The sequence below is a fragment of the Clupea harengus genome, chromosome 6 (assembly GCF_900700415.2).
Source record: "Clupea harengus chromosome 6, Ch_v2.0.2, whole genome shotgun sequence".
In the NCBI taxonomy this organism is placed as follows: Eukaryota; Metazoa; Chordata; class Actinopteri; order Clupeiformes; family Clupeidae; genus Clupea; species Clupea harengus.
This window is the reverse complement of record NC_045157.1, coordinates 14414251-14440021: the sequence shown is the minus strand read 5'-3', so window position 1 is coordinate 14440021 and position 25771 is coordinate 14414251. Positions and strand designations below refer to the sequence as shown.

The 25771-nt window shown below is 41.4% G+C and overlaps 2 protein-coding genes across 5 annotated transcripts in view; one reads left to right on the top strand and one right to left on the bottom strand.

The window, feature by feature from the left end:
- Positions 1-16244, top strand: part of LOC105892641 (ras association domain-containing protein 7-like) — a 17681-nt gene extending 1437 nt beyond the window's left edge. Inside the window, exons 1-6 of one of the 4 annotated variants that reach the window (XM_031569122.1) lie at positions 1432-1925; positions 9851-10157; positions 12865-14000; positions 15177-15342; positions 15662-15751; positions 15969-16244. In XM_031569122.1, coding sequence (XP_031424982.1) covers positions 10055-10157; positions 12865-14000; positions 15177-15342; positions 15662-15751; positions 15969-16000 — 1527 coding nt within the window. In that variant the 5' untranslated portion in view covers positions 1432-1925; positions 9851-10054 and the 3' untranslated portion in view covers positions 16001-16244. Of the gene's footprint in view, positions 1-1431; positions 1926-9850; positions 10158-12864; positions 14001-15176; positions 15343-15661; positions 15752-15968 lie in introns of those variants that run through there. The other 3 variants (XM_031569121.2, XM_031569120.2, XM_031569123.2) reach the window with 3 other exon arrangements.
- Positions 16245-17221: 977 nt separating this feature from the next.
- Positions 17222-25006, bottom strand: LOC105892656 (toll interacting protein). Its single transcript, XM_012818960.3, has 6 exons — positions 24856-25006; positions 22634-22783; positions 22224-22406; positions 21936-22088; positions 21394-21484; positions 17222-21098 (listed from the first exon to the last, which is right to left on the bottom strand). The coding sequence occupies exons 1-6, from the start codon at positions 24886-24888 to the stop codon at positions 20878-20880; spliced, it is 831 nt and encodes a 276-aa protein (XP_012674414.1). The 5' UTR covers positions 24889-25006; the 3' UTR covers positions 17222-20877.
- Between the last annotated feature and the right edge of the window lie 765 nt (positions 25007-25771).

Genomic DNA, 25771 nt, shown 5'->3' with positions numbered 1-25771 from the left:
AGCTGACATTCCAGAAATCCTGAAATAGTTTCCTATCTATCTATGTATTTCTCTGACTCTCTCTATCTCTATCTATCTATCTACCTATATGTTTATATATGCTCTGACACTTTATCTGACCTTGTGACAACACACAGCACTGTATATAAGAAGGAGGCACTTTACAGAGCTATTTTCCCATAGACTGATTTCATGGGTAGATGAAGAGCATTGCACAGACAAAATATCAGTGGATACCATCTCAAGATGGCAAAACAGACCTCAGATTACTGGGAACGCAGAGGAATGTGAACACCTGTTAATGTAAACACACACACACACACACACATACACACCCATTCACACACACAAAATAGCATGAAATTAGCACGCTTTGTATAGTTAATGTGTAACCATGTGTGAATATGTTTCAAAGGACACTATTTACTGGGACGTACTCCAAATTAAACCAGATTCATATCAGGGAATTTCCATGTCATGTGTAAAAAACGTAGACTATCTGTCGTGTTTCCTGTGTGTGTATTCGAGTGACACTTCCCTGCAAAAGGTATGAGATGGATGGACCTGAAACTCTGCATACCAAAAACTTGCCACTCAACTCTCTTTTTTTCTTTTCTTCATTCTAGTAAGCTTAGAGGGGGGAGTAGAAAAGACAGAGACAGATAGACAGAGAGAGAGGGAGAGAGAGAGAGAGAGAGAGAGAGAGGGAGGAAGGAAGAGACAGATATACAGAGAGAGAGGGAGAGAGAGAGACAGATAGACAGAGAGAGAGAGGGAGAGAGAGAGACAGATAGACAGAGAGAGAGAGGGAGAGAGAGAGAGAGAGAGAGAGAGAGAGGGAGCTCTGGTTCTGCCCTCTGTACACAAAAGAGGAATGTGGCAGACTGGCTTGTGGCGGCGGGTCATTGGCTGGGACAGTATCGGCTCAGCTGGACAGGCAGAAAGCCGATACTCGTGTGAGAAGCCGTGGTGCTGATCCGCACTCTGCCCTGCTGGATCCGCCCCTTCAGCCCTGCTGTGCATGTCCTGCTCTGGGACATCTTCACCTGCCGTCACAAGCCCCTGCCTCTGCTCACGTCCGGACAGGCTGGGACAAAGGCGTCTACAACAGAGTTGGGGGGCAGTTGAGTTGTTTTAGTCGGTTCCAGTTTCATTCATTCACCTCAGTCTGAAGCAATTCAATCACTGAATTCACTAAACAATAACGTTTCTTTGTTTAAGGATAGGGTGTTTTCTCTATTCATTCTCTAACCCCGACAGGTTCACCCGTTAACTAATTACCTAACAGTAATAGCCTTTACTTGTCAACTACTCAGACAGAAACTATTTCAGTGTATGAAGTGCACCAAGAAATAAGGAAAAATAATGAAATTTGTGGATTATTTTATTTAAGGTCATATAGACTTGGCCCCAGGCAAAATTCCTCCTGAACAGCAACCTCCTTTATTTTACTGAACAGCTCAGCACAAGATACCGTTAGTGAGATCTTAGAGGTATCTTCTTTTATTATTCCATAAAATATGGCCTACATAAATCTATCCTGAGGTCATACCTACATGCCTACACACACACACACACACATACTTTGAGACAGTTTTGTCACGCCAGTGTAATAGGTAACACGTCTTCTTCAGGGAGGGTTAGCACATGAACCTGTTTATCCGGTTCCACATTCGAACTCGGCAAATACACAAAGAGAATGTGTGCATCTGTCTGCGCAAATCTCAGTTGGACACTCAAGGTGTAAGAGCTCTTTAGAGAAGAGAAGGACCCTAGCTCACAGCTACGCAAAGAAATTCAGTTCTAAAGGATGTGCTTTTTTTTTATTTTCCACTGAAAAACTTACACTGACTAGAGAAATATGCTCCACAGTCTTCAAATGAGCATGTTCAAGCTCAACATATCATCTCCTCCTGTATGGGAAAGTAAGTCATTGATATTTTCTGTTTTAAATAATCCGGAATATTTTCAGAATTGTTGACATGGATAAAGTTTGAGATACTGGAAGGCATTATCATGAGGTTATTGTCAGATACATAAAATAAGACTTGGGGAATTATGTGTACCTATTTTTTGGGGTTTGAAAGTAAATACCGGCATTTCAAGGAGAAACCTTAAACCCTGGCTCAGGATGACTGCTATTTGATGACAGGACTGTTCATATTGAGATCTGAGATGGGGATGCCCTGAGATTTATTTGGATAACTGCTGGGCACTCTGGTGTCAGAGGACAGGGGTTTTACACTGAAGAGAAGATTGGTAAATGGAGCTGCTTGAATGCATCTAAGAAACCACACACCAGCATTGTGTTTCGTCTAGTGAAGAGCAGCTCAGGAAACATACATCCGTTTTTGTGGGAGATGACCTTGAGAGACTGATACTACTTATTGTTTATTTAATATATGTTTTTATGTTTATTAAGATTGTATATTTTGTGGCAGTATGGTTTTAGAATGTTGTATTGTATGCAGTCATGCCAATAAAGGCACTTGAATTGAATTCAATTGAATTGAATTGAATTGAGAGAGAGAGAGAGACTAGAATCCAAAATCAAAATGATCACTGTAAGATTTTCATTCAGTTTTCATTCAGGATTGCAGTGTCCAATGACGTGCAACTTTGCAGTCAGAAGCTATGTGCTAGGTAAGGTTATGTAGCTGGAAGTTAACTCTTGTGAAATACCCAGTGGGTGACGACTGTAAATGTTTACCTAAGGTTAGCTATTGACACAGCTAGAAAAGTATGGCGTGTGTGTTAAAACAGCTTCTCAAATGTCAGTAGGTTTTAGTGATGACAAAAATGATTGCCTAGATGTAGCAGTTTTTTATTGTGAGAAGTGTATTTTTGACCAGTTTTGGTGTGTAACCTTTTCCTTCAGGGTGTGTTCATTAATATGATTCCTTCAGGGCAAATAGGGAACAGCTTAGTCAGAGAAATAATTATATGACGCAAATTGTTGAATAATATCTAGTCAACAAAAAAACAAGAATAATTATTTTGATTATATCAGTATTTCCATTTGTGTACCAAGTGGTGTTTCATTTTAATTTTAATTTCCAATATTACACTGTTCATTGTTTGAACACACTGGCATGTTTGGATGTGTCTGTGTGTGTGTGTGTGTGTGTGTGTGTGTGTGTGTGTGTGTGTGTGTGTGTGTGTGTGTGTGTGTGTGTGTGTGTGTGTGTGTGTGTGTGTGTGTGTGTGTGTGTGTGTGTGTGTGTGGTGTGTGTGTGTGTGTGTGTGTGTGTGTGTGTGTGTGTGTGTGTGTGTGTGTGTGTGTGTGTGTGTGTGTGTGTGTGTGTGTGTGTGTGTGTGAGACAGAGAGAGAGAGAGAAAGAGAAAGAGAGAGAGAGAGAATTTATGTGCGTTTGTGTATGCACTGTGACCACATTCATAGGAATGTATGTGTTGGTTGATGATTGCCCCAGGCTGCTGGTTCTAAAAGGAGCCACACTGAAAGGTGTCACACCCACACACATATACACACACACACAGATGAGCTGTTTTTACTGAAGTTGACCTATAACAAAGAGAATATGAGACAGGCATACAACACAAGTTCGGGATGTGTGTCATCAATTTAAACCTTAGCAGTGTGCCTAACTCAAATAGACAACAAAAATATGGGGTTCCCTGAGAAAGAAAAGGTGGTCTTGTGGCTCAACTTGCCCCATGTTAGGGTTGCTGACAGGGTAAGTTGAGGCATTAGACAGGTGCTAACTATTGTATTATAAAACGGATTCTAAAGTATTGGTTTATAAAGATTACAAAGGATTCTAAGTATAATTATTAATAATGAAATCCCCAATTCTGCTGAATTTATATGCTCAGTCATAAAATTAATTTATTAATGAATTAAATATTTCACCTAATTTGTCTTCAATTTGGAAACCTGAAGATGCTTTGTCAAGTCTCCAGGATTAAGAAAAATAGACATGGAAACTGAATGAAACTTTTATTCTTTTGAGGATCTTGCCCCCACTTCATCACCCTCCAGAGTTTCGATTAAGACAATGTAATGGTAGTTCTTGCACTTGGTTGCAAAAATGACCGCCACAAAGTTGCCAACTGTCGTGGTTTGAAGTCTCTGGCTCACCACTGTCGTCTTCAGAGCTTTACACACTTGCATTTCTGTTGCACCCTGGGAAACTGACCCATGGACAGTGGAATGGTGTCAGCAGAAAATGTGTATCCACTGTGGCTAGGCTGCTCATCTGCATCTCTGGGTGAAGCACATCCAGACCTTGTGGGGCTTAAATATGCAGTTTAGCAGGAGCTGGTGGATCCATTTCTGCAGCAGATGGTAGCTGCAAGATTGTGGCGTTTTTCAAAGCTCATAAACCGATCTCGGGCCACAGTAAAAGACTTTAGAGTCACTCTTCTCGACTGCTTTTTTAAAAATGTTGCACTCACTAAGCCTTACCTGATCCATATATAATAATAATAATAATTAAGACCTTTGTCAGGTTTTTAATGGCACACACGACACACTGGAACACACACGTGCATATATGGAGGCAACACAGGACACACACACACACACACTGCCCCCCAGAGCCAACAGCGCCCCATGCGGGAATCGAACCCAACTACCTTCTTGCTGTGAGGCGGCAGTGCAAGCAGTTCAAGCAACTGAGCCACCGTGCCACTGACTAACCTGCCAAACCATTCTCTGTCGAGTGGCTGGGGACTGGAATGTTGTTCCTTTTTGCCATTTCACAGCATTCATTTGTAGTGAGGCCATAGATCCTGTCAGAAAGTTTTTTTTATGTAGTCAGTAAGCTTCTTCTCAAATGTCTTCCCTAAATATCTTCTTCGGTGCAGAGGTTCCTTGTATCCAGTTGTTTTTGCCATGTCTTCTCATTCTCTAACTTTTGTAGATATCTGCGAAGGGTTGACCTATCAATCTTTCTTTTTTTGACACTTTTCTGACGGAATGGCCTCCCTTGACATCAGTGACTGCATTCATTAACTTATTAAAGGGTGTAGCACCCCTATCTGTTTTACCTCTGTAATTACGTGGTATGACAGCTGTTAGGCTACATCTGAAATATAAAATATAATGTCAGTTATTCATTGGTAGGATACTAACACTAATTTACACACCAAATATTTGAGACAACTTCATGTAAACATGAGGGGGTAAGATGAACCACCAGTTGAACTTGTACCAAGGCTCTGGCTCATTTTGTCCCATAGCCACCATTTGGAAAAAGTGCTTAGCCTAGTAACCCAGACAAACACTTTTGCTATTTCACTCACATGTTTTTACACACTGTCAGTTCATCAACATATCTGAGTTAATTTACTAAACTGAGATAAATTACTTTTCTTAGGATGGATTATACCCGAAAACCACTTCATCCATATGTTTCTTCCTTCCACAACAAGATACAAAAGTGATGGCAAACAAAATTTAGGGTCACATGACAAAAATTGTGTATGGTTGCCAAAATACAGGTGGTGGTTCAGCTTACCCACTGGTTCACTCTCCCCTACCTCATAAAAGCATGTATTGTTCCCTACAGACAGTGAATGGCAGATGAGCTGGTGGAAGTAATTTGGCAACGTATCTGTTTCTCATAGTGCTAGACATAATACTTGTAGAAAAACCAGCCTGTCAGCGCTGCAGGCTCATTATGGAGATGTGACTGATGCCTTTGTTTCAGGTCAGACAAAATAAGGATGATGAGAAGGTGAAATAATTTGGTCACAGAGTCTGTCATTTCATGTCTGACTCATTTTGTAATTTGGACGTCCTGGTAATGCAGGGTGGCCTGAGCAGTTTTACGAGGGTTAGAGAGGTCAGGCTCAGGTTTATGACTGAGCTTGAGAACCTTAGAACCTTTAGAACTTTAGAACCTGGTAGAGGTAATGTAGGAATACTGAGAGGCCATGCAGACGGACTCTAGTTTGTCTGAACCCGGTGAACCCCGAGTCCGGATAGCCCTATCGTGAAGACGAACGCACTGTATCCGCACACTGTATCCGCACTCCCTCGAATCGGGGGTCCAAAGTGAGTAACCTCCGAATCCGATTGCTGTTGGTGTTCGTCTGCACACTATCCGCATACCTAATCGGATTGCCCCACGTGATCGCATCATTAGACCAGCCAGAACAAAGGACACAACCGGCATTATTTAATAACTGAATAGTTTGCCATGGCGCAGTGAGTTTGGCAGCCAGTTATAACAGCTCTCCAGTTTAAAAAAAAATATTCTTCCTATTACCTTGCTCCTTTTCCACGTGAATTTCCCTAACGGGATTAATACAAATGTATCTATCTATCTGTTGTTAGGAAAGGGATGACATTAACAAGCCACACTTTAATCTATCACTGTTTAATCTATTTGCATCAGACGATTTTTCAAAAAACAGTTTTTAAAAGTGTCAGCAATAGCCTATATGAGCAAATCTGACGTGAAAAGATTTTTTATTATAGACGGAAGTTTCAAAACAGATGAATGTTAAGTTAGCTTTAGTCCTGTCAGACAACGATAGCGATAGCTACTAGCTAGCGTTAACGTTACTTCAGAGGTAGCCTACAGTACGTGAAGGACAAAGCCCTCAACAATAGCCTACATTTGTTGTTAGTAATAAAACCATGAAATTGGAAGCAATTGTAAACCATGAAACATTCAGGATCCACAGCACTTGCATTGTGGTCTCTCCTGCTCAAGCTCAGCATCTCCATAAAGCACAGGCATTTAAACAACTCAGACATGTCATGTTGCACATTGCTTTGTTGCACTGTTCTAAACTCTTTATTATCAATAACAAATATAATTATTTTTCGCTTAACCTACAGTCTGCTCTTACCACTGATTTTATAAACCACCATAATGTGTTACTGTGCAGATTAAATGTAGGCTATGCGGCTAAGCTAAACGTTGCTAGTTGGAGCTCAGCTACTGTCATATGTTATTTTGATAGCATGCTCCTGTCTTCTCCTCCGTTTTCTTCAGTTGTCTGTAGCACCAAAGCGCCACCAACAGGCGTGGGGGATGTACTACAGCTGAGTCAATCGGATTCACTGGGTTCATGTGCACGCAATGTAAAAAGTGGGTAGGTGTGAAATAGGTGTGAAACAGGCCCGGGGTGGGTAATCGGGAGAATCGGGAGAGTTCCCGGTGGGCCGCTTCACTTCTGGGCCGGTCGAGAATTTTTTTTTTTTCTGACACCGCAGCCTCTGCATGGGTTGTACCATGCGAGGGAGTTCTCCCCTCCCAAATAGAGTTGGTTGGGTCCATAGCCCGTCTTTTTCAAAAAGTTTTCTCAGACTACCGATAGCTGGGCCGGCCCTACCCCAACGATACGCGTCAGAGAGGATGGATGGGAGGAAGAGGGGCTGAAAAAGCCAGGTTGAAAAAAAGAAAGGCATTGGAGGAGGATGCTGCCAAATGTGCCAAGCTTACCGATTTATTTTCAAGAGGACAAACACAAGTGGCAACTGGTAAAGAGAGACATAGGCCTAATGATTAGCAACGTGACTATTAGGCTAACGTTGTAGCGTTGGTTAATATCGTTGTAGCGTTGTCAACCTATTCGCAAGCAAAATATTACCAGAGATGGAGCTTGAAAGCAGGACCTGTTCCTCCTGCAAAAACTGTGCCATTTGTGTCAATTTAATACTCTCACAGTACAACCTCCTCACAGATGGTTATCATGTCATTGGGTTAGCATATAAGTTTCTGTTGACTTTGTCTAGCACACAGGTTGCATGTGAGAGAAGCTTCTCAACCTTAAAATTTGTGAAGAATAGGCTACGAAGCTCATTGAGTCAGGACAACTTGGAGGCTTTCATGTTAATGTACACAGAGAAGGAAATCGTCATGTCTATAAGCAACGACACAGTTATAGATAAAGTGGCTGAAACCAGTGCACTGCTTAGGCGGTTACTGATGCTGTAGATGCTGTTGGTGCTATTCGCAATGTATACTGTACTGTGAGTTGAACTGTAAACATTAGTTCAATATGCCTCTTTGTTGAAGAGTGGGATACGTTTCAAATGCTTTATTTATTTATTTCTACTTTTGTTAATTTATCAACCTATCCTTGTGGAATAGTGGAATATTTTTTGTTAACTTCTCAGCTTAAGTGGATTATTATTTAACCTTTACATTATTTGTTGAACCATGGTATTAATAAAGAGAAAACTACAGGATAGTAAGGGCTGAACTGTTGCTTAATTTATCCAATTTCCACTACCATGGAAAAAGTGGGCCGGTCTTGGGCCTGAAATTCCCGGGCTGAAAAGTGGCCCCACTCCGGCCCTGGTGTGAAATAGGTGTGAAAAACTAGAGTCCGTCTGCATCAGGTTTATTACTGAGCTTGAGAACCTTTAGAACTTTAGAACCTGGTAGAGGTAATGTAGGAATACTGAGAGTTATGGGGCGACAGTGGTACGGGGGTAGAGAAGTCGTTTAGTAATCAGAAGGTTGCTAGTTCGATTCCCTGTCGAAGCGTCCTTGAGCAAGACACTGAACCCCTAATTGCTCCTGATGTGCAGTGTGCCATCAGTGTATATGTAATATGTGTATACATCCTTGTAAGTCGCTTTGGATAAAAGCGTCTGCTAAATGACTAAATGTAAATGTAAAATGTAAGTCATGAACAAAAGTTCTCACAGGGGGAATCACGTGCTTCTCTGTCACATGAGGAAAATTACAGAACTGTTTACTTCCTATGGTAGAAGGAAGTTATTCTCATGTCAACCTTACCAGATTACAGTATTTTACAATTGGTTCTGTTACAGTGGTTACACGTGGTGTTAAATTATACGGTCATGGGAATCAATCTACTGGTGTAAAATCTTTCAGTTACATGAAAATGGATTCTGTAGATGTTTTAGCACAGTATGGATCTTGCGTCCTGTGCTGATGTGAAGTACAGGGTGCCAGTACAGAGGACAGCAGTGAACATGTTTTCATGAAGTTTAGGACCCAAAGGCATTTCTGGTGTCTCCCTAAAGCTGTTTATCTGACATCAATCAACTGACACTCACAGTTGCTAGCTGATTAATTGTCAAAGATACTTTGTAAAAGGATAAGTCAAACTAAGTAATACAGTTGGATGTTATATTGTGGGGTGAAACATAGGTAGCTATTACTGTCAGACTATTTACACTTTTTTGTTTTGTTTTGTGTGGGTTTTCAGATGGGTTTTAATATTTCAAATGTACATTGATAAAGGTAGCATATGCTCAACTGCACAGTGTGGACATAACAAAGAACATCACTGTTCCGTTTCATGGTTGGTGTTGATTTCATGGACACTGAATACCTCTGGAATGTGTGGAATATAGAATGACTGCATAGAAGACGGCTGTCAGTCTAATCCTGTTGCTGTAGAAAAGTAATTTGGGAAGTATCATTAGGGCAGTTGTATATTTTAGTGGAATTTTATTGACACTCCTCCTGTGGAATTGTTTGAACTAGGAGGGGTATAACTGGTATAAACTCCTTTGAGAGGAGGCAAAGGCTTGATCGGAGACCATTTTACACCCTCCTCCTTTTCTCAGTTAATACAGCACAATATGCTCTCTGGTCCATGATCTCGCCTACAATAAGCTTCAACCACACACCATACCTCACTTTCTACACACTATAGGCTTTCCCTCAGCCTTGTTTACACTGTTTACCTAATGCTGTTGAATGTGACACCATATTTTAAGGGTGGACTCTTTTTAAGCAAAAACTACTACACAGTCATCTCATTTCCCCAAAACAAAACACAAGTGGTGTTATCATCCTGTCATTACACGTTTTGGATTGGACGTTCTGTAGGACACCATTTTGTTGTTTACTTACATATTTTGATGCTAAATGTTGTCTTATTTTCTCCATAGCAGACTACATAAACTGCCATGTGATTCCAGTCCACACCATTGCCCCGTCTCTGTGACAAAGCTACCCAGTGAAGTCCAGTCTATGATCACTGTGAGGCCGAGTGTGTTGCGCTGCTGTGTGTCAAGGCCCAGGCACTGAAGCACACCTGCACAGAGAGGCCTAGGCTCTACGAGGCAGCTGCATGGTGAGACCTACAATCAAGGATGGAGCTGAAAGTCTGGGTGGATGGCGTATTAAGAGTAGTGTGTGGCCTATCTGAAGACACACCCTGTCAAGAGGTGGTCATTGCACTTGCCCAGGCCATTGGTAAGCATCTCTTATACAAAAGCGATTCATAGATGATAAGGCTGAAGCAAATTTCACTAATATAATGAGATCGTATGAGCCATACAGTTAGGACTGCTCCTTAAATGACATGGTTGAGGATTTCAGCATTACCTTGTCATCTGCTTTAGATACTGTTGCTCCACTAAAGACTAAGAAGAGGTCAAATGACAGAATCTCCCCTTGGTTAAACAATATTAATGTTAATGAGAGTAAGAGAATCTGTCGGGCAGCTGAAAGGAAATGGAGGAAAACTAGACTCACAGTTCACTTCAATATATACAAAGAGTCAATAACTGCCTATAACAAAGCAATACGTATGGCAAGAAAGGATTACTTTTCCAAGGTTATTACAGAGAATGCTGGAAATTCTAGAATATTATTCTCCACTATCGACCAGCGACACTGCCCCTACTCCACCGCAGTCCTCCGCATCAAAATGTGAAGAACTCGCACTGTTCTTCAATAACAAGATAACTTCAATTAGAGCCAGTATTATTTCTGATGTAAACGCAGATGGCCTCAGAAAACACTGTAAAAAAGATGCAACCATGGGAAATTTCACCTGCATCACATTGGTGGATCTTTGTAAGACTGTCACTGAGAGTGCAATTCCTCCACCTCATGTATTGACCCTGTACCTACAGCATTTTTTAAGCGGGTGTTTGACAGTGTTTCAAGTCACGTCCTGAAGATTATAAATACATCTCTTCAAACTGGCATCTTCCCAGATGCCTTCAAAACAGCTGTTGTAAAACCCTTACTAAAAAAAAAAACCTAGATGGTAATGCACTGATCAACTATAAGCCGCTTTCCAATCTTCCATTCATTAGTAAAGTACTTGAAAAGATAGTTTCAGTGCAAAAAAAGTCCTTTCTCAAAGAAAACAATATCCTGGAGAAATTTCAATCAGGCTTTAGAACATGCCACAGCACTGAAACTGCTCTTACTAAAGTAATCAGCGACCTCAGACTAAATTTGGATGCAAATAAGGTCTCAATCTTGGTCCTCTTAGACCTAAGTGCAGCATTTGATACTATTGATCATGACATCCTAATTCATCGTCTTGAAAAGTTAGTTGGGCTTCAGAACATACATCAAAGGGAGAAAGTTTTTTGTCAGGCTTGGAGATCATGTGTCTAAGAAACATGACATCTGCTTTGGGGTTGCACAAGGGAGCTGCCTTGGTCCATTATTATTCTCACTGTACATGCTGCCACTTGGGGACATCATTAGAGAACACAATGTATGTTTCCATAGTTATGCTGATGACACGCAACTGTACATCTCTGCTGAGCCAAATGATGCTGCAGCAATAAACTCCATTACTACCTGTCTTTTGGCGATAAATAAGTGGATGAGCAATAATTTCTTAAAGTTAAACGAGGACAAAACTGAGATCCTACTAGTCGGCCCTAAAACAAAAAGAGAAATGCTGTTTAATAATTTGGGGAAATTAACTCCCTTGATTAAATCGGAGGTTACAAGTCTTGGTGTTATTTTAGATTCAGATTTAAGCTTCAAGTCTCACATTAACAAGGTGACGAAAACATCATTTTTCCACCTTAAAAACATAGCTAAAGTCCTGCCATTTATAAATAAAAAAGATGCTGAAAAACTGATTCATGCCTTTATTTCAAGCCGTCTTGATTATTGTAATGCAATCCTTACTGGCCTCCCAAAAAAAACAACTGAGAGACTTCAGCTCATTCAAAACTCTGCAGCTCGGCTATTAACCAGAACCAAGAGGAGAGAGCACATTAGTCCAGTTTTAGCTGCTCTGCACTGGCTTCCAGTAACTTTTAGAATTGACTTTAAGGTCCTTCTCCTAATATACAAAGCCCTTAATGGGCTAGGACCAAGTTACATTACAAACTCCCTAGTCAAATACTTGCCCTCAAGAACACTGCGATCATCGAATGCTGGTTTATTGGAGGTTCCCAGCAAAAGCCGTAAGAAAATCGGGGACGCAGCATTTGTCAATTACGCCCCAGTGCTATGGAACATACTGCCTATAGACATCAGGGAAGCCAGCTCGCTTAACATCTTTAAAAGGAAACTGAAAACGTACCTCTTCACATTAGCCTTTAACTAGCTACCACTTCGCACTATATATATAATTTAATATATATACACTATATACTTCTAATTTAATTTAAATCTCTACTGGTGATATTAAGGGGTTAGATTAAATATATCTCTATAATTATAATTATAATTTTATTTTTTTTTGCACTATATCTGAGTTATGTTTCTTTGATGTCTATTTTTATGTGCATGTAATTTCTTTGTGCATATTATGTATTTGCTGTAAAGCACTTTGAGCTGCATTCTTTTGCATGAAAGGTGCTATATAAATAAAGTTTTATTATTATTATTATTATTATTATTATTATTATTATTATTATTATTATTATTATAAACTCATTTTTCTTCACCCTCTTCTTAATTCTAATTTGTGTTTCCTAGTTAATTTTCAATCCCACTGACACTGGGAGGTATGAATGAATAACAGACTTGGTGTTAAATGATCTACTGTTTGAGTGCTCAGCTATTTATAATAAACTATTTAAAAAACACTATAAAAGAAATAAATAGCAACATAAACAAATGGATTTGGGCTAATCAGTGAATCAATTAGGAAGACTTGTTTTTGGCTAAGGAATAACTTTACGGATGTGATTGACAGGTCAGACAGGCCGGTATGTCCTGGTGCAGAAGCTGCGGGGCACTGAGAGGCAGCTGCTGGCAGACGAGCGGCCACTGGAGAGTCTGGCCAAACTGGGCCAGCTGAGTAGCGAGGTCCAGTTCATCCTGCGCCGTACTGGCCCCAGCAGCGGCAGCAGCAGCAGTGGCAGTGGCAGCAAGGGTCCACCACCGCCACCTGACCGCACCACCTCCCTGCCACCCCTCCCGCTCCCCAAATACCTCCACTCTGCAGCCCCCAAACGCAAGGAGCTCCAAAAGGCTCTGACCTTTAACCTGGGCCCCTCAACCGCACCTCACACAAAGCCCAAGCCCTTTAAGAAGCCCCCTAGAGACTCCCCGGTGCTGAGAGGGGTGTCCCCGTCCCCGGAGCTTAGAGGGGTGTCCCCATCCCCGGAGCTGAGAGGGGTGTCCCCGTCCCCAGAGCTTAGAGGGGTGTCCCCGTCCCCAGAGCTTAGAGGGGTGTCCCCATCCCCAGGACTGAGAGGGATGTCCCCGTCCCCGGGACTGAGAGGGGTGTCCCCGTCCCCGCCCTCCTCCCAATCCCCATCGTCTTTTCCCCCGATTCCTCCTCCCTCATCTTCCTCTCCGCTCCTCCCCTCTAAAGAGGACATTTTCCGGCAAGTTCTCCAGCAGCAGGCCGAACTGAGAACTCTGGGAGAGCAGCTGGACTCCGTGCAGCAGGAGGTGTGGGTCTGGGAGCAGCCACCTCCTCCTGTCCTTCCACCACACCTGCTTGAGGAGCTCGACCAATTGGAGGAGGCGGTGAGGCGGAACAAGGCGGAGCTCGCTCACACGGGCCACTGGGAGGTAGAGCTCACGGCGGAGGAGGAGCGGGAGGAACTGATGTATAAGGAAGTGGAGAAGCTCAGAAGGCTGTTGGAGGATGACGCGCATAGGCTCTCGGACTGTGACAGCCAGGCCGGGCAGCTGGAGAGGGATCTCCAGATGCTGCAACAGGAGGCCCAGAAGAACGGACTCAGGCAGGCCCAGAACACGCAGGACTCCATGGACACGGTGCACGGGGAGCTGGAGAGGAGAGAGACACAGGAGGCTGAGCTGAGGAGCACGCTGAGTGAAACGGAGCAAGACTTGGACACAGCTTACAAGATGCTGCAGGTGAGGGAGACCAATCCTGACCTTGGGTGTGTCCAGTTACATCTTGTGACATAAACTTTCAGTGAACATCACTTAGGAGCGCAACACAGAATCTGCCAGGCAGTTTGAGAAGTTGAGAAGATGTCAATTGCTTTTGCCTTGGCACCCAATACACACATGTTCAGTTATATAATAATGCAAGAGAATGCTGTTTAGCCCTTTCATTGCGTTACGATACAGTCCACTAATTAAACATAGAGGATACATTAGTCACATTAGAGAATGCTGCAGTAGTACAGTAGTCTATGTTTTCTGCAGTAGTACAGTAGTCTATGTTTTAATCAGATACAGTATAACTGTAACTCATTTTTGCTGTGTTTGTGGCACTCTCAATGCAAAGGTCAGTGCACCACAAACACTTGAAAGTGAACACCCAGGCTTTAAGCAAATGATGTTTTAAGGATATGAAGATAATTTGCAGTTGCACCCACATCACCTGTGCGGGCACGTCACCTGTTCACCACCACAAGGCAGTCTCAGCTCAGGCCCTGTATTGTGTTGTGTTAGCAACAGTCATCAGGTCAGGCATGCCGCAGGAGTACATTAGCAGGATGACTCAGTTAGCAGCAGAGAGGATGACTTGGCTAAACAGGGCTCCAAAGTAAACTATGACATCACCCTTCATATGTCAGTGTGTTTTCCCACCACTCTGTAGTCATCAGGATGAGTTAAGTGATCCGTTTCCTAAAGAGACTCATACAAGCTGGTTTTTTTTTTGGAGTGGTTGTCTGATTAAGCACTGGAATTTTTACAACACCAGACTTTACAGCAGTCACACTTGGATCGAAGCTATGTTGAAATTGAATTTATTCCTAGCAACAGCACTGTTGAAAGAAGAGTATTATTTCTGAGAAACATGATGGTGGTTACATCATCCACGGGTGCTTAGACTCATTGACTGGCAGGCAAACACAGTCACAGGCAAACAAAGGGTTACTGAGAAGAGAAAAACCCCACGTGGTTTTCAAAGGAAATGCAAAACACAGCAAATAGAGAACATTAACATGTACGTAGTTGGGCCCTCAGGCATACAATAAACATACAAATGAGTGTATCAGTATGGCGTCATACAGTGTGATCACCATAGGAATCTCCAGTCATAATGTCCATACTGTACTTGTGTGTGCATCTCTGCAGGTAAAGAGCCAGGAGCTGGACGAACTGAATAAAGAGCTGAGGCAGTGTAACCTCCAGCAGTTCATCCAGCAGACAGGAGTTCCACCCAACCAGCAGACTGACCTACAGGCAGAGACCGAGTTCATCCAAGTCTCCCAACTGGTGCTGGACACAGACACAGACTCAGGTACATTGGATGTTGCTGTCCATTAAAAAATATCTTAATTCAAAGTAGGTTTTGTTAAGTATATTAGGTCTACATGCTACTGTATTCACATTTGTGTTGCTACAATGAAGCCTATGAGTATGGCACATTTCTCTGACAGAAGAATGTATAGAATGGTCTGTGTATGATGAGTGTCTGAATCCCTCTAGTGGCCAAAAGACCTTACTGCATTTTATCTAATTTAAAAACCAATGACTGAACAATCTGAAATATGTAGTACATCATCTATATTTTCTGAGGTAAAAAGCAACCCCATTTATTGTCTTTCTATGATGTTTAGAAGATTCTGGGTTATTTTCCTCAGACTCTCAACACCACCTCACAGCCAGAGAGATTCTGGGAGACTCTCGTAGCCTACACAAACCATTAGGTAAGTATCTGTTAGAGCAACAGCAGCCTCTGCATTGTAGCACATACAGGTCATATTGTTTTGACTGATTTCAAAGACATCACTGTTGCTGAGAATGTATGTTTTCTCTAAGATACTATACCTCATTTGAGTATAGCAGGTGTGCAACGATTTCAAGTCTGTTGTGATAAAGCCATGGCCCTCACCAAGTCTTGACTCTTGACTCTTTCCTTTTCAGTGTTGGCATCCAGGGAGCTACCATGGCGATGAAGAAGAAATTCTGTCCTATGGAAATAGTACGGCCTTCTGAAGCTATCAGTATATTTTAAAACATTCTGGATGTATTTTTGTCCTACTATTAAGATGATATGCTTATACAGTATGTATATATTATTCAATCTCACCTTAAGAATCACATGTTTAAAAGACAGATATGCAGTAATATATTCTTTCTTGATGTAAACATCTTTAATTATTTACTTACATGGGGAAATAAATAAAAATATATTTCTTATAACAGACTTATTTAGTGATTATTCATACATTACGTAAGGGATAATGTATTGTCCGGAGGTCATTATCCAAAAATAAATCCCGACGGGGCGAACAACACCCCGACGCGCAGCGGAGGGGTGTTATTTCGTCCTGAAGGGATTTATTTTTGGATAATGACCGACGGACAATACATTATCCCGCTTATTATACGGTTACTTGCCAAAAACTATAGAAGACATTCCTCCAAAATACCTCTTTTTAATGATTTAGTTGCCGTTTCGTGATTTCTGCTAAGAAATAAATAGTTCTTCAAGCAAATAGAACTTTTAAGTTTCAGGTGTTGCGTAGCAACCCATTACTTGCTGACTTCAAATTACAACGAGTCTGTTACGTTAAATGACCGGACTACTTGCGGAATGATATGAAAGATGTGAATTAGAAGCAAAAAAACCCGTTGCCAATGACAGCGGTCAATATCTTTTCGCAGCGGTGAATATCAGGAAATATTCACCGGCGAACGTTGGGATGGCCCATTCAAATCAACGGAACTTTTTGGAACATTCTGAAGAGCCGTATAATAATGAGCAATAAAGAACATTTGATACAATAACATACTGTAATCAAGAATACAAACACAGACTCTTAATATGACCTTCTTTAAAGCACAAACTTAAAAGGCAAAAAACATATTTAAAGCAATTACCTACACATATAGTGAATGGTATATAATTTAGGGGTAAGTATTTAAAACTTTAATAATATTGAGATAACACCTAGATCAAATGAGGAAGACAAAGTATAGTTTTATAAGGACATTAAACTAAAAACAACAGTCCAACAGAGAACAGAGAAGTGGCACATAACCAACTTCCTCCCAGTTACTCTTGAGTATACCCTATATGTTGAAATATGGGTCAGGAAACCACCCGTATAATCATCTCCAACTCTTCCACGTTCCACTCCCTGCAAAATAAAATCACAAAGGACAAAACTGGATAAGATCTTAACTTTCCTTTTATTGATTGATCATATCATTTATAACACCAAAAGGAAATAACAGAAAGTTAAATTTCTGACACAGAGCTGCAAAAGTGCTAATGGTACCCAGTACATTCCACCTGACAGACTAAACCTGGACTGCTATGAGACTGAAGTGATGCTTTAAGAGATGACTAGAGCCCAGTGTAAAATACTCTACTATACTGAAAATCAGCCCAGTCACACTCCCCATCACCAAAAACAAAAACAAAAAAAACCCAACTGCTCAAAGCTCCCGTGTGGACTGAGAACATGAGAAGCCAGACAGATAGAGCCAGAGCAACTGCATCTCACTCCCGCAACCAGAAAAGTGACTGCATGAGAGCAGCCATCGTTCAGGATCAGCTACGTGCTGACGGCCAAATAAGATCAGTGGGTCCTCAGGTGGTGAGTACGCACAACACAAACATAGTCCTCTATCAGCTGCGTATTAGAAGCTCTCTTGCATCTGATCCATTCGGCTGTCTGTCACAAAGTTTCAGACCTGTGAATATCTCTGTTCAAAGTGCTCCAGGCATAATTGTGCATAATATGTGGTGGGTGAGGGATGTTGGGATTAAATGTGGAGTCTTCAGGGAATGGCGTGAAAAGAAAAAAGCCCCAGATATTATTTGCCCGCTAAATACACACCAACGTCAAAGCAACCTTTTGGATTCTAACATGAGGATATTATTCCACTCTGAATTTGCTCCGTACATTCCACCGTGACTTTAGAATCTGTTTGTAATGGGGCTTCACACGAATGCCTCCCTTGCCTGTGGCTGATCAGTGGTTAACCAATAACATGACAAAAAAGGATTAGGACTGGAATGTTCAACTGTACACCGTTCTAAACAAACGGCGCATCCTATAAAAAAAAAAGAACAACAACAACAAAAATGTGATAGTATAATTTCAAATTGAGTAATATATCTTGGGAGATTTCAATGGTTTGTGATAGAAATTAATATCACTGTGATGTGCTTTTAAAGACTTGAATGCAACACACTGTTTTTTTTTATTTATTTGGTTGTGAATCACGTGTCATGAATGCTTTTGCAACTCTGCTTTGAAATGAGAAGAGGTATTAAAGATCTGTTTGGCAACTATAAACATGGGGTAGGGGAATGGAGAGAAATGCTTCTCTACTGAAGAGCCAACTAAAATCAACCAGTAAACATTAGCCCAATTCTTAACTCAGAACATAAAGACAGTGTAGTGCAGACTGTATAGAGACAAAGTTAATGTGTGCGAGCTCATGACTGTTACAGGTTTATTAGTGGAGGAGACATAAATTAAAACTAGAATGCACATTGTTCATTTGCTAAATTAGAAAATCATCTATTAGGTATTATGTGGATACGGCCGTTGAAACGTCTTTTTTGCTATGTAAGAGATGGATCTAGAAATCGTATTTTATCATCATATTTCAATGATCATTCAATTCAATTCAATCATATTTCAATTGTAACTGATGCTGTTCTGTTGTAATGATGAGCTGGGATGCGGTTTCTATAATGAATCTTTATGAGAATAAGATCTGTAATTTGATTGGATAATTAATCTGGTGGCCCAAATGTGTTGGCATCCTATTGGCCTCAAACACTTGGCAAATCAGGGAAATGGCAAAAAATAAAAAAACGAATATTTTATAAAATCGTTATAATGGAGACACTGAAAATTTCCAATTAAATTAAAACACATGCGCATCACAGGAGAAACAGCAGATATACAACATCAATACATTGTTAAAATAGAACCTTTGGCGAACTGCGATAATATCATATCTTGTCAGTGAGTACAGGTGTGTGTGTGTGTTTGTGTGTGTGTTTAAGCCTTACACACTTATACACATCGGTGCCTGAAAGAAAAAGCTCTTGAATGCCAGGGGGTATAAAGGCAACCCCTAGGCCTTGCACACATCCATAACACAGCGACACTGTGGGAGAGATCACCGTGAAGCATAAGCCATACGACCGGAGAACGACGCCATGGTAACAAGACACACACTCGTGGGTGAGCCCGAAAATGACATCATTGGCCATCTAAAGCGATTTGCACATTTCCCATAAATTAGCGGATACAGAACCACCCTTCACACATACACATACATAAAATGGTGAGCACGCACACTAAGCCCAAAATCGGTCATCATCTCCAAAATAAATTATAATCCTTTAAATATATAGAACTATATTTATACATATAATCAGCATGTATCAAACGCGCGCACACACACACAAACACATACACACAGAGAGGAAAGAGAGAAATGCATTACGACCGAATGCACACACCCCCACCATACTCTCATGCACAAGCATCGGTATGGGGAAATACACATATACAAAACACACAGGGCAAAGGAGTGCTCAACCAACACCTAAACAGATGGCTAGCAATACTAATGGAAACTAGTATTAATCTAGCGGTGTGTAACTGCTAATCATTTCAGGTTGCACTGGACACTGGTAGTCATGCTTCAGTTTACATTACACTGAGAACAGCCAGTCAGAAGAAAGAATACACCTGCTGACGCTCAAGGTTTTCTACTGTAATTGTCTTGCAGTTGGTTTGCCAACCACTGGGGGGCATTCACCAAAAATGAATTGTCAAATGAATGAAGTCAGCTTGGACACTATGCCAGGTCCACCATTTGAAGGACCAGCACTGTTCTCCATTAACTGTACACATTTACACATCCACAGTCTATCTATCTATAGTAGACTGATGGTAACTTGAAAAAGACTCTTTAATATCCCTCTAAAATCTTTTAAGGTGGGCTGTATCTGTAATTCATGTGCGGTGACTAGATCTCTGACATTTGATGTGGACTTCACGAAACAAGTTGGTCATCACTATCTGGGCCTGCAGCATGTGGTGAGTTCTAGTCTGGATTAAGACTGGAGGTTTGTATACATTGTGGGGGGTGGTGTTGGTGGTGGGGGTGAAATGTGGTGGTTGAGGTCTCCGGTGTTCTGGGTGTGTATATATATACAGGCTTCTGCCAAGTAGGGCTGAGCTCAAGTGTGCCTAAGCGCAGACAGTTCAGGGAATGCGCTAAATAGAATGGATCTACAAATATCATGCAGTTACAGGAGGCAGCTCACTAGAGGCAGCAAGGAGAAATAACCTTAAATGGCAAAAAAATTACATCGTAAATCCTTCAGTACATGTTTTTTTGAAAGTAGTACACTGTTGCTCAGTTTACCTAATTGAACATCATTTCCAGTTTGGGATCTTGTCCAGTTCCAGTAAATCAAACAGACGATAAAAGTCCAATACCTCTCCAGGTTTTCCCATGAACCCTGTTTTTTGCCTTCAATTCAGTTCAGTTTTGAAAAAGCTCACCAAAGCAACAGATCTTGAGAATGTCGAGGGGTATTTGGACCGACGTAATGAAACTGCATTCTCTCTCATTCCCTGAACTTACTGCATTGCGAGCGCCCGGAGCCCAGCCCTGAGTCTGTCTGTCTGTCTGTCTGCTGCAGCTGCTCTTCCTGCTTCAGCGGCTGATACTGCAGTAGCAGCTGGCAGCCAGATCACTCCTCCTTTCTTCCTGTGTATCCCCCCTCTCTATTCCTCTCCTCCTCCTCCTCTTCGTCCTTTACCTCGTCCTCCTCTACCACCCATTCTCACAGCTCCTCGGTCATCTGGAGCAGGGAGTTGATGGCAGCCTCTCGGTTGCCCCTCTGGGCCTCCAGTACTGTGCGGATCACCTCAGGGTCCATGTTGGGGAACATGTCCTGCAGGACTTTTAACTCCTCCGGGCTGCTGGGGGTGCTCTGGGGCGGCGGCGCAGACACCGCTGGCATCCCCATGGGTACCACGCCCTGGTTGTAGACTGTGGGTACGCCTGTGCGTTGATAAGGGTACACAGAGGGATAGATGGAAGGAGAGAGAAGAGTTTGTTTTAAATTACATTTGAATGCCAAATTAGAATAAGATGGATTGTGTCTCGGTGTTTGCATTAATGTATAGGTGTGCGTATGCATATTTGTATATCTAGATAGAATGTGTCTATTTAAGACCTCTGATAATGTATTCATAAAAATAATTCATAGTGAGCATGTGTAAGTTTGTGTGGTTGCCCAACAACAGTCATCCGTGACGTGAGACTGTGCCTGAGAGTGTGTGTATCTATTACTCACCTGTGATTGGCACATAGCCCACTCCTTGCTGGTAGACTGTGGGCATAAGTACCACTGGCTGGGATGGCATCATCATGCCAGCAGGCATGGACTAGACCCAGGAAGAAGAGAGAAAAGCAGGCAACAGACATGAATTCTTCAGAGGAGGACACAACCATGGGACTAAGGTTCAACAGCACATAGATCAATGAATGGTTTATTAAATGAGTGAATGCACGAATGAATGAATGAAAACTGTGTATCTCAACAGGTCTGAATAGAGTCAAACCTATGACTGCATAACTACAGCTAGAGTGTCAGTGTTACAGGCCAAGATTCAGTCCTATTCAAAACCACTAAACAGCCAACTATTAAAGTAGGCTTGTAGTACAGATGGAATGGTCAGAATGTATGCATCAATAACAAACATCAATGAAACCGTCAAGATCAGTCACACTTTATTATCCTTGAATAACCTCAGGAAGCGAACACACTGTGAACACACTGTGTGTGTGTGTGTGTGTGTTTGTCTGTGTGTGTATGTGTGTGTGTGTGACACTTACAGCAAATGACATGACTAGATTGATCATGCCCTCCTTGTCGTCTCCCTGTCTTCCGCTCAGGCTGTACCACTCGTCCACCACACTGCCATCTCTCAGGCCCTCAGGGATGGTCACATGTGTCCAAGCAATACGGTCGTCCATTGAGAATGCCCGCTAGAAAATGTATATTCTGTATGAGTAACTGACCCTCTGTATGACCATGTTTGTTGGTTGGTTGAACAAATAACTGCTGAAACTCATCATCAATGCTTTTTTTCCCCCCAACATTTTTTCATTACACTTTTTCACCTCATCGAAGATCTCTAGGTAGAAGGAGTCCACCCCTGGAGGAACTGTACACTGGATGACTTTATTCCAGCGCGGGTTCTTTGCCCCATTATGTGCTGTGGGCGTCTCATAAACAGCGTAGCCCAGCCGGACTCGGCAGTAGGGGTCCATCCTCGTCATCCCATAGTTCTTAGCAAGCTTACCCTGGCAAAAACACACACACACAGAAGAGTGAGTCCGATCCTGAGACAATGAACTGGGATTAGCTATTTTAACAGCAATGCAACACAAGTAAACTTTTCACTGAAAACTTCGTAGAGGAGTCACCACACACACACAACAGTAATGTCAAAGTCATGCACACACACACACACGTAACTCAGAGGTAGATATAATGCCCTATTTACAAACAAACACACACACACACACACCTGTACTACAGTGATGCTGAGGCGGCCTACAGTGCCGATGGTGCCCGTATACTGCAGCTGCTGGGCGGCCTGAGCGTCCAGGTGCACTTGCTGCTGCTGCTGGGTAGGAGTGATCCGCAGGAAGTCCTGAGGTAACTCCCCTATGTACACCTACACAGAGGGAGAAAAAATAAATATAAAATAACAAACTTGCCATATAAATTCTACTTCTGCACAGTTCATTGTTTTTGTATATCGGGACGCCTCAGAAGTCATCCTAATGTCATTCACCTCTTCTACAGACTGTGAGAAAGTTACTGGAGTGGAGCACTGTACACACTCAGATCACTCACAAAGAATTAGTGCTGCTTTGTCATCGGCCTTCACTGCACATGATCTGTTTTACAGGAATGCACATTCAAATACAGGAACATATAGGCTATTCATAGGTCACACATCTAAGTTCTCTCACAAAGCCTGTTTGTGTTGTCCAGCATAACCCCAGTCGACAGAGCCATCTCTGCTGCTTTAAGGCCTTACCATCAACTAATGCATCTAATCAGCTTAAAAACTGTGGGCTAAATACAGGCTACATGCCGGCTATATACTCTCTTGAAAAAGCTAAACACTGCTAACACTCTAGGCCCATACAAAGCACAAAACACAACTAACCCCATGAAACCCAGGACATCTTTTCCACTATATCATCACTCACTGCCTATATCTCGAACATACACACATTGACTAATCCAGACTAGACATGTAAGGCAAACATCACTGTATGCTATTATATACGTTAAGTTTCCAGTTTATTAAACTATTAAACACACCGATCCAGCAACAAATCTTAGCTTCATGAAGGTTATAATATTCAATATTTGTTTAAACTAAATTAGAGCACCGTGTGTGCTTATTTTGGAAGTTGCCATTTGTGGTGCTGTTGAATTGAACTGCGCTGTACCGACACGTGCTTCTATCATTTGAACCATCCCATTTCAATCAGTGAGGTAAGGATAAACAACAGAAACATCTTTTTGTTTAATTCAATACAGTTTAACAGCACTACAAAACAAAATCTTCCAAAATGATCATACAGTTGAATTGCCATCTCTCTTAACCGTTTCAACATGAACTGAACATGACAATCATGAAGGGGGATTTATTGCAGGACTGTTGCATTACACTGAATAGTTTTTTTGTTAGGTGTACCTAACAACTGGTTGTAGTATACCCCTATTAAACACCATTAAGGAGTATCCTGACCTGAAAGGCAGAAATAAAGCCTGACAACACAGGCCATAGTAGCTATAACCCTGGCTGCACTTTCTAAATCTAGCCACTAAATCTGCCCAGTGTGAACATAACAGACCTTTACGCAATCTCACCACTCGGAAGTCATGTCATGTCATGTCATGCAACACGTATAATTTTCATAAGGCTTTAAGAACAAGTTACAGAGATCTGAAGAACCAGATGTAGACACTAGACATCCAATGGATGATGATGACAGTTTGATGAAGGACAACAAGCAGAGTCAGGTGTCTTTGTGCTAACTGTGCTTAGTATCATGCTCCCACTGACAATATCAACAAGATTTCACATTAAGCATCATCAGCATAACCTATTACATGTCACGAACTGTCTTTGCTCTTCGTGACTTGCTCTTCACAAAAGAACATTATCTACTTAACTAGCTAAACCAAAGTTGGATTGAATTGAGAGTTGAATTAGAAACCAAAACAAACTTGCCTATCATTCGTGCTAACATTCTTGAGCCCTTTCGACTGACAGAAAAATCGAACCGTCACAGTGTGACATAAAAGAAGATGAATTCACAAGAGACAAGCTATTTAACATTACAAGCATGACTCATTTATCAGTTGATTAGCTAACATATGCTAGCTAACGTACCACTCTAGCTAGCTCGCCCACACTATCTTTCAACGTTAGCTAACCAACTTTTCGTCCACTCTGTCGTTTAGACTGTTATAAAACTGCTCTGCTGCTGTTTCGGGGAGTCTCTTTTAAGAGTTGCTGGGAAAGTTATGTATGCACTTTCATCTGACTAAGCTTGGCTAACGTGTCTGTCTATGCTAGCCAGGAAGCTCGTATTTGGGGTGTTTTGTGCTCGCCTGTTAGCTAACCAGCTAGCTAACGTTTGTGTAGGGGTGCGTATAATCATTAACGTTGGGTAACGTGAAATTTTCTGAGCAGGTTTATTTGTTAATATAAAACAAGCTTACCTGTCCACGCTGTGTGCTGATTGTGGTGGCCATTTTTCGTGAGGAATGAAAGATTACGCAGTTTATCTAGATTTCGACAATTGTAAACAGCCAAACTGAACTGAGCAGTGGCTCTTCCGCCCTGGTCAGATGACACATCGCTCTTTCTTACGTCATTGATGTCCTTCACTGACTGATACTAACTGTAAAGAGCGATCTTTGATTCAGGACATTAACTGTCAAAAAGCTTGGCTGTTACCCATTAAATACTGTATCACAAATAAGGTAAAGGAGGTTCACTTCAAAATTCTACATAAAATATATCCAGTGGATGTCAATACAGCGAAATATACTGACATAGCTCTGCTTGTTCCTTTTGTGATAACACAGATGAAACAATGTTGCATCTCTTTTTTGGGTGTGTGAGAAGACAAAAACGTTTCTTAATGACTTAAATATTCATCTTTTTGAATTATCGTATTCCCTCACTGCAAAGGATTTTCTCTTTATTATGAGAACCCTGTGAACTGCCCTTTGGAATTTGTTGTAAACTTTTTTACTTTGCAATCAAAAATTTTCTTCCACAAACAAAAATGGCTACAAGGACAGTCATCCTTCCATGTCTTTAAACTAGAAATGGACTCGCTTCTTAATTCTCTTCGTTTGGTCAAAAATAACCCCCAAAAAATATAGACTTTTATGTCTCCACACAGTGGTTAAAGGATAATCATTTCTTTCCTCTTTGTTTTGTGATTTATTTTATTAATTGTTTCTCTGTTGTGATTATTCATTGTCATGTGTCTGTGTATGTTTTAATGTACTGCTGTAGCAATATAATGTATGATGTTCTCTGTGTTATTGTATTGTCAGTATGCGTCAATACAAAAAAGAAAAAAAAACTAACTGTAAAGAGCTAGCTAGGTTTCTAAAATTATGT

Bases quoted from the DNA above. Each gene is read 5' to 3' on its own strand.
- LOC105892656 (XM_012818960.3), bottom strand. From the start codon at position 24,888: ATGGCCACCACAATCAGCACACAGCGTGGACAG. The intron at 22,407-22,633 runs GTGTGTGTGTGT...TGTTTTTGCCAG, and splicing joins TCAGCATCACTGTAGTACAG to GGTAAGCTTGCTAAGAACTA. The intron at 21,099-21,393 runs GTGAGTAATAGA...ATCAACGCACAG, and splicing joins GGGCTATGTGCCAATCACAG to GCGTACCCACAGTCTACAAC.